Source organism: Carassius gibelio, chromosome A19 (assembly GCF_023724105.1).
Source record: "Carassius gibelio isolate Cgi1373 ecotype wild population from Czech Republic chromosome A19, carGib1.2-hapl.c, whole genome shotgun sequence".
NCBI lineage: Eukaryota > Metazoa > Chordata > Actinopteri > Cypriniformes > Cyprinidae > Carassius > Carassius gibelio.
Window position 1 is genome coordinate 24,467,936 of NC_068389.1, and position 17,205 is coordinate 24,485,140.

The window sequence follows — 17,205 nt, forward strand, 5'->3', positions numbered from 1 at the left end:
TTATCCCCAACCCCCATGTTGTTCCAAACCCGTAAAAGCTCCGTTTGTCTTCGAAAAACAATTTAAGATATTTTGGATGAAAACCTGGAGGCTTGAGACTGTCCCATAAACTACCAAGTAAATAACAGTGTCAGGGTCCATAAAAGATCTGAAACGATATATGCTTTTCTGTGTCCTCCACTCCACAAGGAGGCCCTGTTTCTACGTGTAATTAGCTTTGTACAGTGCATCCTTGTGGCATCCTTGTACCTTTTCTGGACCTTGACACTGTTATTTACCTCTTCTCTAAAGCAGCACAACATGGCCTCGCCCTCTTTTTTTGCGTGTTCCCGGGGTGGGGATTTATTTGGGTTTTTGACGTCGGACACGGGAAGAAGCTCATTGTAGTCCTTTACCAGCCGTTTTTGTATGCATTTAACTGCCAGAATTTTAAAAGATAATATCTCCGTTTGCGTTGGGCTTTCAGCGCTGCAACTTTGCAGATACTATTTATGCTCGAACAGCATCATTACAAACCAGTTAACGGTAAAAAAGTGAAATCGCAATCAACCACCCCTTTAAGAAAATCGTGCACTCATAAAAGCATACAATAAAATAAGGAACATATATTAAGAAAATTTATATAAAAATATATTTTATTATTAAGACCATCTGTGTAACTTAAAGTTGTTGTATTACTTGAGCATTATTTTAATATTCATCATAAGCTTTGCATTCCCTACCAACACTGGAGGATTTTAGCCATGCTTCTGTACACCCAGTTCCTCCATCTATTTTTACCAGCAGTCAGAGGAACATTGCAGCACCCTGTGTTTGTCGTCTCCCCACCTCTTCTCGCTTTTCTGTCGCCTTGACCTACTCATCCTCCTCTTTCTCTCCTCCTCTCCTCTCTAATTCTCAGCATCTTCCTCTGACTCATCTTTTCATCCCCTCCCCCTTCTGTTTCTCCTCTCATCTTGCTCTCATTCTGCTCTCCACCCACCCTCTCTCTGTTTTGCCTCTCTCTTCCGCAGCTCGACACCTCCAGACTCGCCTAACGCAAGGCTACGCGCACTGACAGCAGGTAATCATCGCACCAAAGCCTTTATTCTTTCTCTTGCACCTTTGCATCATTAATGCATCTGTTGCGCGGTCATGACGATGGTTTGTCTTAAAGGTTAACATGTTATTCTCTTTGTGTGCTTGATATTGCGAATGTTGCATTGCTTTAGAAGCAATTATTAATTATGATATCAAGACATCTGCTTGTAGAGCACGCCTTTGCGGACTCACTCCTTATGTTTGGGGTGCAAGAAATGCGAATTTGGGTGGCGGTCATTTCTGGTGCCCCGCTGGCAAAGGGTCGGCCAGATGGATCCCGCACTATGTGTGCGTTACTGTTTCAACTGTATATAACGTTACGCGTGTTATCTCTATGTGTCCAATCTGTTCTCGTTGGAATATCAGTATTTTTATTTATTTTATCATCATATTTATTAGCCACTTTGTTAATTTTAGCGGAGTTTACTTAAAATGTTATTTTCACGCATTTTTAATTATTAAATAGTCATTAATGCTGTAAATGATGAAGAAACAAACGATTAGTTCACCTTGCGAGTTCCGAGTCGTACTTGTCACTTGACGCGCGCAAAAAGAACGGATCGCTCGTGAACGAGCCATCGCCAGTCCTCATTGCCGTCCGCGCCAATAACATTACTCGCTTCGATGCTCCAGAAAGCTCTTCTTTTCGCCAAGGGGATGTTAAATTATTTATCTTGTTCTTGCCCCATCACGCCACTTTCTGCGCTATCCACCCCACCCTCCGCAGATCGCCCCCTCCCCTCTGTATATCTGCTGACAGCGCGGTTGCTGCAGTATGTTACCTCACTGGCACGCGCAAATTAGCAGCGGCCGGATTAAGATGCACGATCGTGTGATGCTCGGACCCGTGGCACCTGTGGGCATACATGCCAGTGTTGACACTACAAATAAAGTCCCTCTTTCTCCTCCTCCTCCTCCAGTTTAAATGCTGGGGGTCGGTGCAGTCCATTAGCAAGGTGACACGTGCGCCCGTGTCTTGTGGCATACTTTAAATGCAATCTGCATGTTCTGGGTTTTCATTGGCTGCCAGCGTGGCATCTCACTTTCGTTGCTCGAGCTGTATCATTGGAACTGAATGTTCCAGAAAAACTGTTCCATTTTCAAAGCCATCCGATTGATTGGCATTCCTGATGTGTTTTCGACATTGAGGGTTAAGTCAAAATGGATGCTATTGAGGCTACTTAATGCAAGTTCCTGGCCTTGTTCTGAATGATTCATCAGAGCACATTATTCCAAATGTTAATCTTTAATCAAACTTGAGTAAGAGCTCAATAAATGATCCTCCTTTTACCCTATAACTGATAACCGAATTGCTATTTCGGTATTGATTTAGCTCACATTCTTGTACAGGACATGTCATGATCCAATCCCGCCCTAATTTTGTTTTCCCTTTGTATTATTTCAAAACTGAACACATTATAGAAGTAAAATAAGTTGCAAATGGCTGTGTGATGTCGAGTGTTTGATAAAGCATTGGATTGGTAAACAAAACCTGCATTCCTTCAGAAAAACATCAAGATTGGAGGTCCGACACACCTTTTTATCAACTCTATGCGGCGCCAAGTGTAAACCTGATTAACTATGTGAACTAAGTGAAACGAAACAGCATTTCATGTTACACTAATGCATTTTGTACATAGAAAGCCAAACATAGCTGCATTGTGATAGCAGCAATACTCAGCTCTTTATGCACCAAACTCGAAACTGATTTTTTACTCAAAAAAAAAAAAAAAGAGAGGTAGAACAAAACAGTGTTCGTACTGACATGCTGGAGGACTCACTCACTTTTAGCTGTTTATCTCACTCATGCAAGGTTAACCAAAGGATGTTATGGACACATCGTTTCTAAACATCATGTTCAATTAGAGTCAGCAGTGGTTTAGCTCATTCCCTGTCTCTTGTTTTCTCTCTGTGTTTAAGGATGTCCATTGTGAGCATCGTCGCCAGGGAAATCCTGGACTCTCGGGGAAACCCTACAGTGGAAGTGGACCTGAGGACTGATAAAGGTGAATCAATAGTCTCTCTACAACAAGGGCTGAGCAGAATGCCATCCTGGATTTTAAAAGCAGAGGGATATCTTTTGTGTACAATGTAAATGAAAAAAAAAAGGCATATTTCTTTAAAACGTATTTATTGAAAGCATGTGTAAAAGTGCAAAATACAATCAATAATGAAATAAATAAGTTTGTTATACCAACAAATGCAAGCCACTTTAAGAGACAAATATATGAAATGTATGAAAATGAAATTCTCAACTCAGATCTATCAGTATGATATGGATGCAATTATGTAAATGCGTGACAGATTTGAAGTGTCGGTGTGTTTTTAAGGTCTGTTCAGGGCTGCGGTGCCCAGCGGAGCGTCGACAGGCATCTATGAGGCTCTGGAACTCCGAGATGGAGACAAGAGCCGTTACAAGGGCAAAGGTTAGGGATCACAGATGGTCCATTGCAATACTGGCACTATTAACCATCATTATATAAAACATTAGATCAATTAAAATGAAATAGATCATCCTTTTGAATCCTTCTGTGATAGTTTTGTTTATTTTATCTTCACTTTGACCTTTATTGTCTGCTTTTCTTGTGCTTTAAGGTGTACTGAAGGCTGTTGGTCACATTAATGACACTCTCGGTCCAGCCCTCATCGCATCTGTAAGTGAAAGAGAAAGGTTTTGTTTTATGAGCATCCTTTTTATAAATAATAACCAAACAATCAGTATTCAACAAGCATATTTTCTAGAACAAAATCTGAATTCAGTGGAGATATAAGCCATGAATGCAGTACATGAGATTAAAAGAAAAAAAAAATTTAAATCATCAAATATTTTGCAGCTTATATGTGGTTTCAGTAGGGGCACAGCTGACTACAACAAAGTTTGTGATTTAATGCATTTTTACTATGATTTACATTATTTTACAGCCTCATATGTTTTTTTTTTCTTTATTCCATGCAGTTAGTTTCTTCAGGAGTTTTTTTTACCACTTTTAATTTTTTTACAGTTCACTTCTAAGCAGTTGTTCATTTAATTATTTGTTATTTGTTTGTTTGTTTTACAGATCAGATTCCGATCAGATGGGATCAGAATCAGATCCCACCCCCCAACACTTTCTTAATCATTTTTTCTTTTCATTTTTTTTAATAATCGTATACTAATAACAGGAGATTTTAAAACAGGTCCCACTGCTACCAATCTACCAAAGGCAGAGACACAAAATCTCCTATTATCCAGGTCTTGATTTTCATTCTGATCTGCACATTCCATTCTTTCGTTTTTTTATGTCTCTTTTAAGTTACAAATGATCCCATGTCTGCAGTGCAAAAGCTAAAACCAAAAATATTGCCAGTTTTATTAGTTATTTGATGATGATTTGACATGAACAAGGTTAACAGCAGCAGGGCTAATGATAGACAACAGCATCAGTCTTGCACTGTATTTTATTAACCTGGAGAGTTTTATCTTCATGATGTGAACTTTAGGAGATCAGTGTGGTGGAACAGGAGAAACTGGACAACATGATGATTGAAATGGACGGCACAGAGAACAAATGTGAGTTATATACTTACATGAGAAAATCATCATATTTTTAAAGCATAGTTAAACCAAGCCAGGATTTCTGTGATCGTGTACTCACCCTCACGTTGTTCCAAACCTGCATGATGTTCTTTATTATGTGGAACACAAAAGGAGATGTTAAGCAGCATGTTCAGCTCTGCTCTTTTCTGAATGATAAACGTAAATAATGACCTAGATGGACACAAAAACAGCCTAAAAGATGAAGTTGTCTCATTTGCTATATTCAAATTATAACGTATTTATTGAAAAAAATTGTGCTAGATTTGATGTCAGCGATGCCATTGCTTGTTAGCAATTGCAACGTGCCAAATTTAAATGATTAAAGAATGTTGTGTTTTGGGAAGACTTAATAATATTATACATTATCCATTAGTCCACATAAAAGTCCACATATGATTCAGGATGCTAAAAGATTTGTAAGGGACTTTTCTGTTGTTTTTGTATTAAAATATTTTATAAAATGTAATTTATGCCTGTGATGCAGAGCTGTATTTTCAGCATCATTACTCCAGTCTTCAGTGTCACATGATCCTTCACAAATCATTCTAATAAACTGATGTTTAATATTTTTGTGTTAACTGTGATACATTTTTTCAGGATTTATTTGATGATTTTTTATTGTCACTTTTTATTCATTTAATGCATCCTTTAAAAAAAAAAGTATTTTGAATGGTAGTGTAGTTTAAAATAAAAATGTTATTCATCTCTTGTTCCAATACTGTTTCAATGTTTACTTACTGTATATGAGTTAGTTTCTCTTATGCATTTAAACTAGCATATAATTGACACTGACAAAAAAACAATAATTGCTGTGTATGTGTTGATCATGTCTACAGCTCAGTTTGGTGCTAATGCCATCCTGGGAGTGTCTCTGGCCATCTGCAAGGCCGGTGCGGCAGAAAAAGGCGTCCCTCTGTATCGTCATATTGCTGATCTGGCAGGAAACACAGAACTAGTGCTGCCAGTTCCTGTACGAAACTTCATTACTCAATTGCACGACTTCATAATTCACATCTGTAGGTATTTTCTCTTAGACTGGCTAAGCACTTCTTCTCTATCCATCCGTCAGGCCTTTAATGTCATCAATGGAGGCTCCCATGCTGGAAACAAGCTTGCCATGCAGGAGTTCATGGTGCTTCCTGTGGGGGCGGAGTCATTCCGTGACGCCCTGCGTGTCGGAGCCGAACTCTACCAGACTCTAAAGGGTGTCATCAAGGAGAAGTACGGCCAAGATGCCACCAACGTGGGTGACGAGGGAGGATTCGCTCCAAACATCCTGGAGAACAGTGAAGGTGTGTTGCTTAAGCTTTATCGCCTTATTGTCTGAGTGTGTGATCCAATTTCATCATAATGAATTTATCCATTACTATGCTCTGTTGGCCTCTCCATCATGCCTCCACAGCACTTGAGTTGATAAAGACGGCTATAGACAAGGCGGGGTTCACAGATAAAGTGGTGATCGGCATGGATGTAGCCGCCTCTGAGTTCTACCGTGACGGGAAGTACGACCTTGACTTCAAGTCCCCTCCAAACCCAGACAGACACATCACCAGCGATGAGCTCGTAGAGATCTACCAGACGTTTGTCAACGATTATCCAGGTAAACTGGCAATAAAACAAGATAGAAAGGAAATGTCAAAGTTTAAATGTGACCCTGGAGCACAAAACCAGTCTTTAGTCGCAGGGGTCAATTTGTAGCAATAGCCAAAAAAACATTGTTTGGGTCAAAATGATCAATTTTTCTTTTATGCCGAAAATCATTAGGATATTTAGTAAAGATCATGTTCCATGAAGATATTTTGTACATTTCCTACCGTAAATATATCAAAACTTTTTTGATTAGTAATATGCATTGCTAAGAATTCATTAGCACAACTTCAAAGGCGATTTTCTCAGTATTTTGATTCATTTTTTCAAATAGTTGTAACTCGGCCAGATATTGTCAGATCCTAATAAACCATCCATCAATAGAAAAGCTTATTTATTCAGCTTTCAGATGAGGTATAAATATCAATTTTGAACAATTTTGTGGTCCAGGTTCAAAAAATGTTAATAAAGTCACTTTTAAGTTTATTTAAAGGAAAGTATCTTGGAAACTCTTCTCAAATTCAGTTGAAAAAAAGTCTCTCATGTTCCCCAAAACTGATCGAAAATACAGTAAAAAAAAGTAATATTGTGAAATTTTATATTTAAAATAACTGCTTTCTTTTTGAATATGCACTTTTGATCAGTTGAATGCATCCTTGCTATATAAAAGTAATGAATACTCTATATTGTTCCCATCTTAATTGCCAGTGGTGTCCATTGAGGACCCATTTGATCAGGACGACTGGGCCGCTTGGACTAACATGACAGGAGTCATGGGGATCCAGATTGTGGGCGACGACCTGACTGTGACAAACCCAAAGAGGATAGAGAAAGCTGCGGAAGACCGCGCATGCAACTGTCTGCTCCTGAAGGTCAACCAGATCGGCACCGTCACAGAGGCCATCCAGGCGTGAGTAACCGTAAACCGTCCATCTGTAAATCATGTTCAGTACCAGTGTTTGGCAGCTTCTAATCTTCTCCTTTTGAACTGTGTGTCCCTCAGATGTAAGCTCGCTCAAGCCAACGGATGGGGTGTGATGGTCAGCCATCGCTCAGGAGAGACAGAGGACACTTTCATTGCTGATCTAGTGGTGGGACTCTGCACTGGACAGGTACCAACTATTATATATATATATATATATATATATATATATATATATATATATATATATATATATCTGTAAATGTGGTACGTTTGATTAAATGAACAAACTTTATTTATTTCTCTCACTTATTTTTCAGATAAAGACAGGAGCTCCGTGCAGATCTGAGCGTCTCGCAAAATACAACCAACTTATGAGGTAATAGAGGACTTGATCTTACTATTTTTGAGCAATTTTTATTCAATTCGCTGTTAATAATATTTTAAGTGTTAGGTTTTGCTTGCAACTCAGATTTGTAAAGCCCAGTGTAAAATTTTCAATTTTCATTTGTTTTTTAGTTTTAGTAATTTTGTTGTATGTTTTGTCCTCTTTTTTTTTAGGTTTTTATGTTTTATTATTATTTTTATTTCAGTTTTTGTTTTTTTATTTACTACTTTTACTATTCCACTTTATTTCATTTAACAATAAGTATATAAAATATATTTATTTTTTGCAATAGATTTAATTTTAGTTTAGTTTTAAGTCAATACAGTAACAATGCTAAAGCCACAATTGTCTTAATTGATTAATTAATTTATAATTGTTCATACTTAAGTATCTAACAGTGTTGAGCATCTTGCACAACTTGTTTGCTTTTTCATTCTCTAAAAAATTGGATGATAAAAAATAAAAACGTTGAAGTAAATCCCATAGACTTCCATTGAATGAAGGACATTTTCTTTAGTAAAATGTAAGAATGTTTGTCTCAGTCTTAAAAATAGCGTTGGCCACACAAGAAACCAATAATTACTCTGATTAACATTGTTGATTACAGTCTTCTAGCTGTTTCTCTGTCACCTCCTGTTCCTGTATAATTAATCCATGTCCATCTCTGCCAATCTGTCTCTTTTTTTCTGCCTCACAGGATTGAAGAAGAGTTGGGCGATCAGGCTCGATTCGCTGGGCACAATTTCAGAAACCCTAGCGCTCTGTGATAATGACAGCACCACACTGAAATCACTCAAAAAACAACTGACATGTACTGCACTGAACCGACTGACTGCCCCTAAAATCATTCAAAATGCATAAAAACAGCACTATTTGCACTGATATACAAAAGATGACTTACTCAGACACTCCAAATATATATTCAAACTGAATACGGACAGGCTTTGATAGACCAAAACTTATGCACAGCAGATCCTGGAGCGATTAACATTATGCACGAGTGATACTGAATTACTTGACGGGCAAAACATGTGCACAGGTTGGACATGCATGCGTATGATACAGGAAACGGACCTTGGATTTAACAAGGCAAAGACTGGAATAAAAGTAGAGATTTATTTTAATCAAAATTACAATTAAGCTTCAGTTTAGATGTGAAATGTATGTGAAATATAAAACACCGTGTAGGTTGACTTGCCACGCTAAAGAAATCAAATGTCATAAAAAGTCATGTTTATGGTTCATTGCATGAGAAGTAGGCAAAAATAGATAGTTTCCTGAATATTTATGCAGCAGTGAGATTTTCAATGGGAAAGTCACGCTAATATGAGCGACAGTGACAGTGAAAAATTCAGGGTCCAGTATTTTACTCTAAAAGACAGTTTATGAAAGTTGATTGCCTAGGGCATTAGATGCTTTTTATCAAACAATACTCTCTTTCTCGGATGCTGTTTTTTTGTGTCTGTCTCTGACCCAAAAGCATGCTGAAGAAAAAAAGAGCCTTTTGAAAAAAAACTGTTATTAAATCAAATCAAATATGAAAATAGGGTGCTCTAACCTCTGATTCAAAAAGAAAAAGAAACGAGTTTTACTCATTTTAGTCAATTAAACATTCAAAATAATGTGTGGAGAGTATATTTATTTCCATAAAGATGCTTCGTTGTTTAAAACAACACCAGATTTAGCCATAAGTTAACATATATCTTTGTAAATTATTTGGAAGGTCTAAAAATATGTCCTCGTGTGATTATGTCATGATATTGTTGTCTGATGGTTCCCAACATATATCAACACGGCAAAAAAATATAATACATAAAAATAAAGAGAATGAAATCTAAAGGATCGAACGAAAAGTTCACATATCACTTCTGTTAATAAGAGTAATTACATTAAAGAGCCGCCAAATCTTAAAACATCTGACTGATTTCCTCATGCATTGACTTTTAATTAAAATCTCCGTCCTGAAGAGGAAGTGGAAGTTTTTTTAAGGGATAGTTCACCCAAAAATGAAAATAAGACTTTGTTTTACTCACCCCCGAGGCATCCTAGGTGTTTATGACTTTCTTCTCCCAGACAAATCCAGGTGGAGTTATTTTTAAAAGTTGTCTTTGATCTTTGATCTTTAGACGTGAAATAAAAAGCGCCCTTCCATGAAAAAAAGTGTCTCACATGGCTCCAGGTGTTGAACAGAGGTCTCCTGTAGCGACTTGATGCATTTTTGTACCAAAAATATCCATATTCAAAACTTAATAAAAACTTTATTCTAGCTTGCGCTCACTGTTGTAAACAGAAGCAGATCAGGGAGCATCAGATCTCTACATGGAGCATAGAGTCACTACAGGAGACCTCTGTTCACCCCCTGGATGGATGGGCGCTTTTTATTTCACATCTTTTGGACTGAAGCAATGCAACACCCGCTGGCAGCAATGAAACAGCTTGAAAGATCAAAGACAATTTTAATATAAATCTGACTGGATTCGTCTGATAGAAAAAGTCAAATACACATAGGATGCCTCATGGGTGAGTAAAACACAGCCTAATTTTAATTTTTAAGTGAACTAACCCTTTAATCCGTAAGTGAGCCATGTGTAGGTAGAATATGTTGATCTTGGCACGTTTCTGGCTAAACTAATGGCGTGTGTTTGGGGCGGGGCTACCTTTGTCCAAATATATAAGAGATGGCAGTAGGAATGACACTCTTCACTTCTCCTTTAAGACCGATGACATAAATCCAGTAGTGAAAGAGAGACATAACAATTATAATGACAGATCTATTTCAAGAACTCGACCGACAGACATGCTTACATGAACAGAGACAAACACTCACTCACTCACAGTTGTGTAGCAAAGTCTCACCCTCAACGCACACGACTCCTTATTCTCTGCCTCCATGGACTTGTAGTCTGTTTCTACCTTTCTTCTCATTTCATCCGTCTCCTCTCTCCCTTTCCCTTCTTGTGGTTATGACTTGGCTTGTTCCCTAGTCCCTGAAATCTTTTTCCTCCCTGATGACTTATCTTTTCATCATTTTGTGAAATTATTGTGGTGCAAGAAGGAAATGAAAGCAAGATGGAGAGAAAATAAAGAAATCACTGACAAGCCTGTTAAAGACTTGTGTAATAGAATATTAAAGCTGTCATTACTTTCGTCAACCTTGAGTCTCTAAGAGTGTTTTCTTTTCATCGTTAAAAGCAGGGGAGGACATTTAAATGGCTTTTTACCATTTAGGCACTCAATTATAAAACATTATAACACAGGATAAGTGTTTTAATGGGTTTTTAAAATGGAAAAACTCCAGTCACTGAAGTCCGCTCAATTAAAAAAAAAAAAAGAAAAGAAAAAAGTACTACTTTTATTCATTGAGGACGCCATAAAGCTGCAGTAGGTAACTTTTGTAAAAATATATTTTTAAAAATCAAGCTCCTCTGTTCCTCCCAGTGGTCCTATTGCCATTTGCAGAAACTTTCACTCAATATCCTGTTAATCTTGAGTACCTATAGAGTAGTACTGCATCCTTCATAACTCCAAAAAGTCTTTAGTTTTATTATATTCATAAGAGAAAGATAGTCTTTACCGATTTTTCCCGGAAAAACACGACCGGTTGGAGGCGTGACATGTGGGCGGAGCTAAAGAATCACGAGCGCCAGTAGGCTTTTGCGTTGAGAGCATGTGGAAGCTGTGACATTACCCTGAGGGAAAAACCATCATCCAAAACAAACCATGGCTTACAGTCAGATTCAGCTGTTCATTTATGATCCAGAATCAGATCCCGAGAATGAAACTGAACGAGGAGCAGCAGCAACGACTCGCTCCGAGCGGGGCTTGAACCCCGGTCTCCGGCATGGGAGGGGACGCACTAACAAGGAGGCAGAGATATTTGAAGCAGTTTTACTCACCGCCTGCGGTTCCAACACACGATCGTGACCCTTTTTCGTTGGGATTGCATCATCCTTAAGAAATAAACGATACGCAAATCCGTCGTCAAACTGGGCTTTTTTTGTAAAACAAGCATTTTAGAAATGCAGGGAACAAACAAAAACACTTGCACAACTCCGTTGATGCTCTGTAAAAATAAACTCCATCCACTGGTCCCTTAATGCTGCTGTTTTCTTTTTGGTAATCTGTGCAGGGTTGTCTTGCCCTGGCAACCAAAAACACACTTCTTTTGTGACATTTCACGACGCTCTCGCTCTGATCAGTGACATGTGTGTGCTCAGCCTCGCTGTATGGGAGCGTGCGCTCTTCCGGCAGAAGTGCCCTTACCCATATAAGGAAATTCCGCTCCATCTAACGTCACACAGAGCCATACTCAAGGGTCAAGGAACTCGACCGGAAATTGAAGTCGGGTGGGGGCTGCCATCTTTTAGCAGAACTTCACTTGCGTTAGCATTCCCATTGACTCCCATTCATTTTGGCGTCACTTTGACAGCGAATAACTTTACATCTGAGGCGTTTAAAGACTCAGTTTGTCCATTATTTATTTCTTAAGATACACGACAATGTATAAAGGACTCCATTACCTTCTATGTTACATTATGGCCCTGTAGAAACAGTTTTTGTAAAAAATAGGCTAACGATTGCGTCATAACCACTCTTCTCTCTGTCGCATTACCGTACAGACAGGAGGAGAAGCTCGCAGGCAATTAACTTAATATGGCGTACTGGCGTTACATTTTAAAATACTATACAAAATAATTAATCAGAATACTTACTCCTGCTCACTCACGACAAAGAACTCCCCGCTCAAGCTCGCCGTCTCTGCAAGATTAACGATGGCAGTTTGCACGCACAGCTACTAGAAGATTTACATCTGTCAGACAGGTTGCTGACGTCGTCAAGCTTCGTTTGAGTCTGCGCGTCAGAAAAACTTTCCAAAACTTGTGACAAACCGGAAGGAGTATTTTGGGAACAAAAATACTCATTCAAACGTACAAATTAATTTTTGAAACTTTGTCCATGTTTAGCATGGGAATCCAACTCTTTAACAGTGTAAAAAACTCAGTTTGCATGAAATAACATTTCACCCCCCCTTTAACCTCTAGAGCGTCAAAAGTTACCTACCGCAGCTTTAAATGGATCAAGTGTCAGTTAAGACATGCATTTATTTCGAATAATCTCTGTTCTTTTGGTAGAGAATCCTGAATAAATGTATCAGTTTCCTCAAAAATATTAAGCATCAAAATGGTTTTCATTGATAATAATGTAAATGTCCAAGAAACGTTTCTTGAGCAACAAATCAGTATATCAGAATGATTTCTGAAGGATCATGTGACGCTGAAGACTGGAGTAATGATGCTAAAAATACACATTTCTGTCACAGGAATAAATTACACTAATATATTCAAATATATTCAAATAGGTATTTTAAATTGTAATAATATTTCACAATATTACCGTTTTTACTGCATTTTTTTTCAAATAAATGCAACCTTGATTAATCTTAATGATATACAAAATGTTAATTAATTGTACAAATGTGAAAATCATGCAAAAAAGATGAAAACCATGTAGTCATCTAGTCCTTAGTTTCAGTATGCACAGCATTTACTTCAGTGATTAAAAATTAGACCAAGAGATAACACTGAGAAAGACAGGACAAACATCTTTTTAATTTTCTACAGAGGTAGTCATTTCTACAGAGGATAAAGTGCTCATTAAGTCACTACAAACTCAGTTAAGCATTCAATGCTGGTCTTTTCAGTTAATCAATGTGGAGAATACAGTATGTTAGATTTCAAGTAGTGTGCTCTGGAAGTGCATAGATAACACAGCAGTTTATTTGAGTGCAGCAGCAAATAACAAACTAACATGCCCAAGCTCTCTTCTATTACTTTAAGTAGAAAGCGAGTTGATATTAATATTCCAGTCCTATAACCCATCACGAACATTTAACATGCAGGTGAGCAAAAGCACTTTCAGACCTGCTGGAATGAAAACAAGAAGCAGGTATACACTGATTGAACACCGCAGTGGTTTTGGACCATCAAAATGGCTGAGCATCTCTATGCGCGGGCATTTATGATGTCAACAAACTCAGGCTTAAGGGAAGCACCTCCAACCAGGAAGCCATCAATGTCAGGCTGGGCCGCAAGCTCTTTGCAGTTTCCCCCAGAAACAGAGCCTGTGACATGAGGAGAGAAGAACATAATTGTTGAGAGAAAACCAACAAAGCATAATTTTTTTGCTGTTAAGTAAAAAGGATCAGCATTTAGTCAATAAAGATAAGTTTAATTAAATTGCATGTTATAAAGCGATATTAACTTGTATTTTAACCAGACACTTGACGGATTTGTTTATTACAAATACACGCTTTTTTTGCTTGACAAGACATTAATTGATGGACTGGAGTGGTGTGGATAACACAATTATTGTGATGTTTTTATCAGCTGTTTGGACACTCATTCTGACGGCACCCATTCACTGCAGAGGATTCATTGGTGAGCAAGTGATGTAATGCTGCACTTCTCCAAGAAATGAACTGAGAGCAAATACTAATTTTTGAGAAGACTTTTAAGTAAAATTTTGTAAAATAAGAGTTTAAACAACAATTCCAGTCGCATAAAAAGTAGAGCATGGCGCTAGCAACGAGAAGGTCATGGGTTTGATTCAAAGGGAATGCATGCAATTAAAAGAAAAAAAGTATCCTTCAAATGCAGTCTAAGTTGCTTTTGGAGAAAAGCATCTGCCAGATGCATAACATTAAATATGAAGGCAGTTTAGTGCATTATTATTTGCTCTCATTAAATTGCATGAAACGTTGACAGCACAGTCATTCTGCTCAACATCTTTTGTGTTCCACAGATAGAAGAAGGTTTCAGGGAGGTGCAATGACATGAGCTGAATAGATGACAGAACATTCCCTACGCTACATCTTTAAGGTCACTCAGAATTGAAGACAGGATGTTCTGAACACTGCAGACTCACCTCCATAGATGATGCGCACAGAGTCGGCTACTGCATCCGACACATTCGCTCTCAGCCATCCTCTCAGCTTCTCATGCACCTCCTGAGCCTGCAGCACACAAATGACAGACTCTGAACACTTATACAAAGATATGTTTATATAAAGAATGGAATGGAAAGCTTCCATTGAAATATATATATATATCTATCTTCATGGAACGGTTGTTGATGCAAATAAAGAACCTTTGTTTTTTAAGAGTGCAGCAGTTGCAACACCAAATTAAGTACATGATCATAAACAGAATCACTTTAAACTACAGTACAATGTAAATTATTATCCATGCTTTAGTGCACATATGCAATGCAAGCAATCAAACATGACAACCATATGATTGATGGATAGTATGAACACAGATTAACCTGATCAGGAGTGGCGGTTTTGCCAGTGCCAATGGCCCACACTGGTTCATATGCTATAACCACACAAGTCCAATCCTTAACATTGTCTATAAAATATAGAAATTCATCATGCCATTTTCCTATGCATGAAAAGGGTCCTAAAATCATGCAATGTTAAAGTCACTTCAGATTTGTGTTTTGACCTGCAATGACATTAGTCTGTTCAAACACCACGTCCTCAGTGGTTCCAGCTTCTCTCTCCTCTAGTTTCTCCCCAATGCAGGCGATCACACCCAAATCGTTCTCTAGGCAATGGGCCACTTTCTGGCCAATCAGCTGCAAAGCACATTACAGCCAATCAGAGTGAAACAGAGCTGAATAGCACAAGATATGCATCAACACGAGGCCTGGATTTCATCACACAGAAAAGCAAAGACGTAAAAGGGCTTGTACTCCAATTAAAACACCTCATCGCTCTCGCCAAACACGTGACGCCTCTCAGAATGGCCCAGAATGACCCACTCGACACAGCAGTCTTTAATCATCGCTGGGCTAAAGCAGAGAACAGAAATAAGGTTTTAGAGTTTTGATGGTGATAAATGGTTGCTCATAAAAACTATAAGAGATACCAATGAGCACATATACCTGATCTCCCCGGTGAAGGCTCCTTTGGGTACCTTATAGCAGTTCTGGGCGGCCACACCGATCCTCTGGTCCAGCTCAGACCTGACATAATCAAGATAAATGGATGGCGCTCCACACACCACCTCTAAACAATGAAGACAAAACCACTGCTGTCATGATATATGATTATGAAAGCCAGACTGAGCACTTTTAAATTAATAGTTCACCCCAAAACGAAACACCTGTCATCATTTACTCACCCTCCTTTCACAGTTTTTGTGAGAAATATTTATTACTGTTGTTTACTACCTCTGAATTCTTTTGTTAGATGTTTTTCTCCAGGTAGAATGGGAACAAATTATGGAAGCAATTCTCTGAATTCCAAGTTAACAACTGACAATTCAGTTTATATCTTGCAATTCTTTTTATTTTATTTTATCTCGTGATTGAAATGGGCTTCTATAGAAAATTATTTGGTGAACAATTTTCTTATGCATTTTCTATGCGTATAGGACAAATAGTTTGTAGGACCAAAAAAATGGAAATTAATAAAGAAGCTGCAGTAGGTCTTTGAAAAAGGTGTTGCTTATTAATCTTTTTAATTATTTATTATTATTCAATAACTCTGAATCTATTAGATATTTTCCCCAGGTAGAATGGGAACAAACCATTTTTTGCAAATAGGCCTAATATAAAGTTTGTAGGATTAAAAATTCTAAATTAATAATTAAGCTTCCTAATAATGAAGCTTTCTCCAGGCCTAAGAAAAAAAAAATGCGTTTCTTATGAAAAATTAAATTTTACAGTGATGACATGGAATGATATAATAAAATCAACTGTATTTTATATTTAATGTAAAAGCAGTTCGAACACGAGCCTCCAGTCATTGAAACTGTCACGTGACGTCATGCAGCAAAGCTCTCTGACGCATGTAAACAACTCTAGCGATTATAGTCAAAATACAGCAGGACTGATAGGTTCATTCGACAAACTAAAATACTTTCAGCTTAATGTCATTTCGACTAAACAACATAACTTCAAATGAACGCCATGGACCTGTTTCATCGTTGAGACTGGCTGTATTCAAGGTAATTATGAGCTCGCCCAAACTCTCCTTATCGCCGTTCATTTTCCAGTTTCCCCCGACGAAGAATTTTCTTGAAGACATTATTGCAAAACAAACCGATCGGACCAAACACGCCAACTGCAGAATAATCGCTCCCGTTAGATAATTTACTATGGAGAAGGTCAGCTTATAAATATTCAATGAGGAATCGCTTTGGCATTGGAAGATGTCAAGAAACGTCACGACGACGTAATTAATATTCATGAGATAATTCAAGTCATGAGAGCAACGTCACGTCGGCGCGATGCAAGTACTCAGCTTTCGCTAGGAAATCAGCTGCATGGAGCGTAAGCTTATTAAATATAATAATAATAATTATTATTATTATTAATCTTTGTGAGCTAAACGCTACGAATACCGAGCAGTCAGATCTCTTATAATCTGTTTAAATTGTATAGAATGACTCAGTGGATTTTTAAAGAATTTGATGAGACCACTAAGGAAATTGCTTCTATTTTGAATTTACAAAGCAAATTACATTATTTAATATCCAGCATGATTTTCAGATGAACAAGTAATCTTTAATATAAAGGAGATCACATGGTGAGTGAGTGGCATTTGAAGAATTTAAAAAAAAAGGTCACTTATTAGCACATAGC

The 17,205-nt window shown here is 37.8% G+C and overlaps 2 protein-coding genes across 2 annotated transcripts; one reads left to right on the plus strand and one right to left on the minus strand.

Moving 5' to 3' along the window:
- The first annotated feature begins 909 nt into the window (after positions 1-909).
- On the plus strand, positions 910-10,706 carry LOC127935471 (gamma-enolase-like). The gene is made up of 12 exons (XM_052533371.1): positions 910-1,063; positions 3,001-3,086; positions 3,411-3,506; positions 3,676-3,734; positions 4,561-4,630; positions 5,494-5,627; positions 5,727-5,949; positions 6,060-6,257; positions 6,953-7,154; positions 7,248-7,356; positions 7,487-7,545; positions 8,252-10,706. The coding sequence occupies exons 2-12, from the start codon at positions 3,002-3,004 to the stop codon at positions 8,319-8,321; spliced, it is 1,305 nt and encodes a 434-aa protein (XP_052389331.1). The 5' UTR covers positions 910-1,063; position 3,001; the 3' UTR covers positions 8,322-10,706.
- Positions 10,707-13,143: 2,437 nt separating this feature from the next.
- Positions 13,144-16,750, minus strand: LOC127935482 (triosephosphate isomerase A). Its single transcript, XM_052533392.1, has 7 exons — positions 16,537-16,750; positions 15,502-15,625; positions 15,324-15,408; positions 15,060-15,192; positions 14,878-14,963; positions 14,479-14,566; positions 13,144-13,675 (listed from the first exon to the last, which is right to left on the minus strand). The coding sequence occupies exons 1-7, from the start codon at positions 16,646-16,648 to the stop codon at positions 13,557-13,559; spliced, it is 747 nt and encodes a 248-aa protein (XP_052389352.1). The 5' UTR covers positions 16,649-16,750; the 3' UTR covers positions 13,144-13,556.
- Between the last annotated feature and the right edge of the window lie 455 nt (positions 16,751-17,205).

Excerpts from the sequence above, each read along its gene's own strand:
- LOC127935482 (XM_052533392.1), bottom strand. The coding sequence starts at position 16,648 with ATGTCTTCAAGAAAATTCTTCGTCGGGGGAAACTGGAAAATGAACGGC. Across the intron at positions 15,409-15,501 it reads GCCTTCACCGGGGAGATCAG|CCCAGCGATGATTAAAGACT; the intron begins GTATATGTGCTC and ends TCTCTGCTTTAG. Across the intron at positions 14,567-14,877 it reads AAACCGCCACTCCTGATCAG|GCTCAGGAGGTGCATGAGAA; the intron begins GTTAATCTGTGT and ends TGTGTGCTGCAG.
- LOC127935471 (XM_052533371.1), top strand. The coding sequence starts at position 3,002 with ATGTCCATTGTGAGCATCGTCGCCAGGGAAATCCTGGACTCTCGGGGA. Across the intron at positions 3,087-3,410 it reads GGACCTGAGGACTGATAAAG|GTCTGTTCAGGGCTGCGGTG; the intron begins GTGAATCAATAG and ends TGTGTTTTTAAG. Across the intron at positions 4,631-5,493 it reads GGACGGCACAGAGAACAAAT|CTCAGTTTGGTGCTAATGCC; the intron begins GTGAGTTATATA and ends TCATGTCTACAG.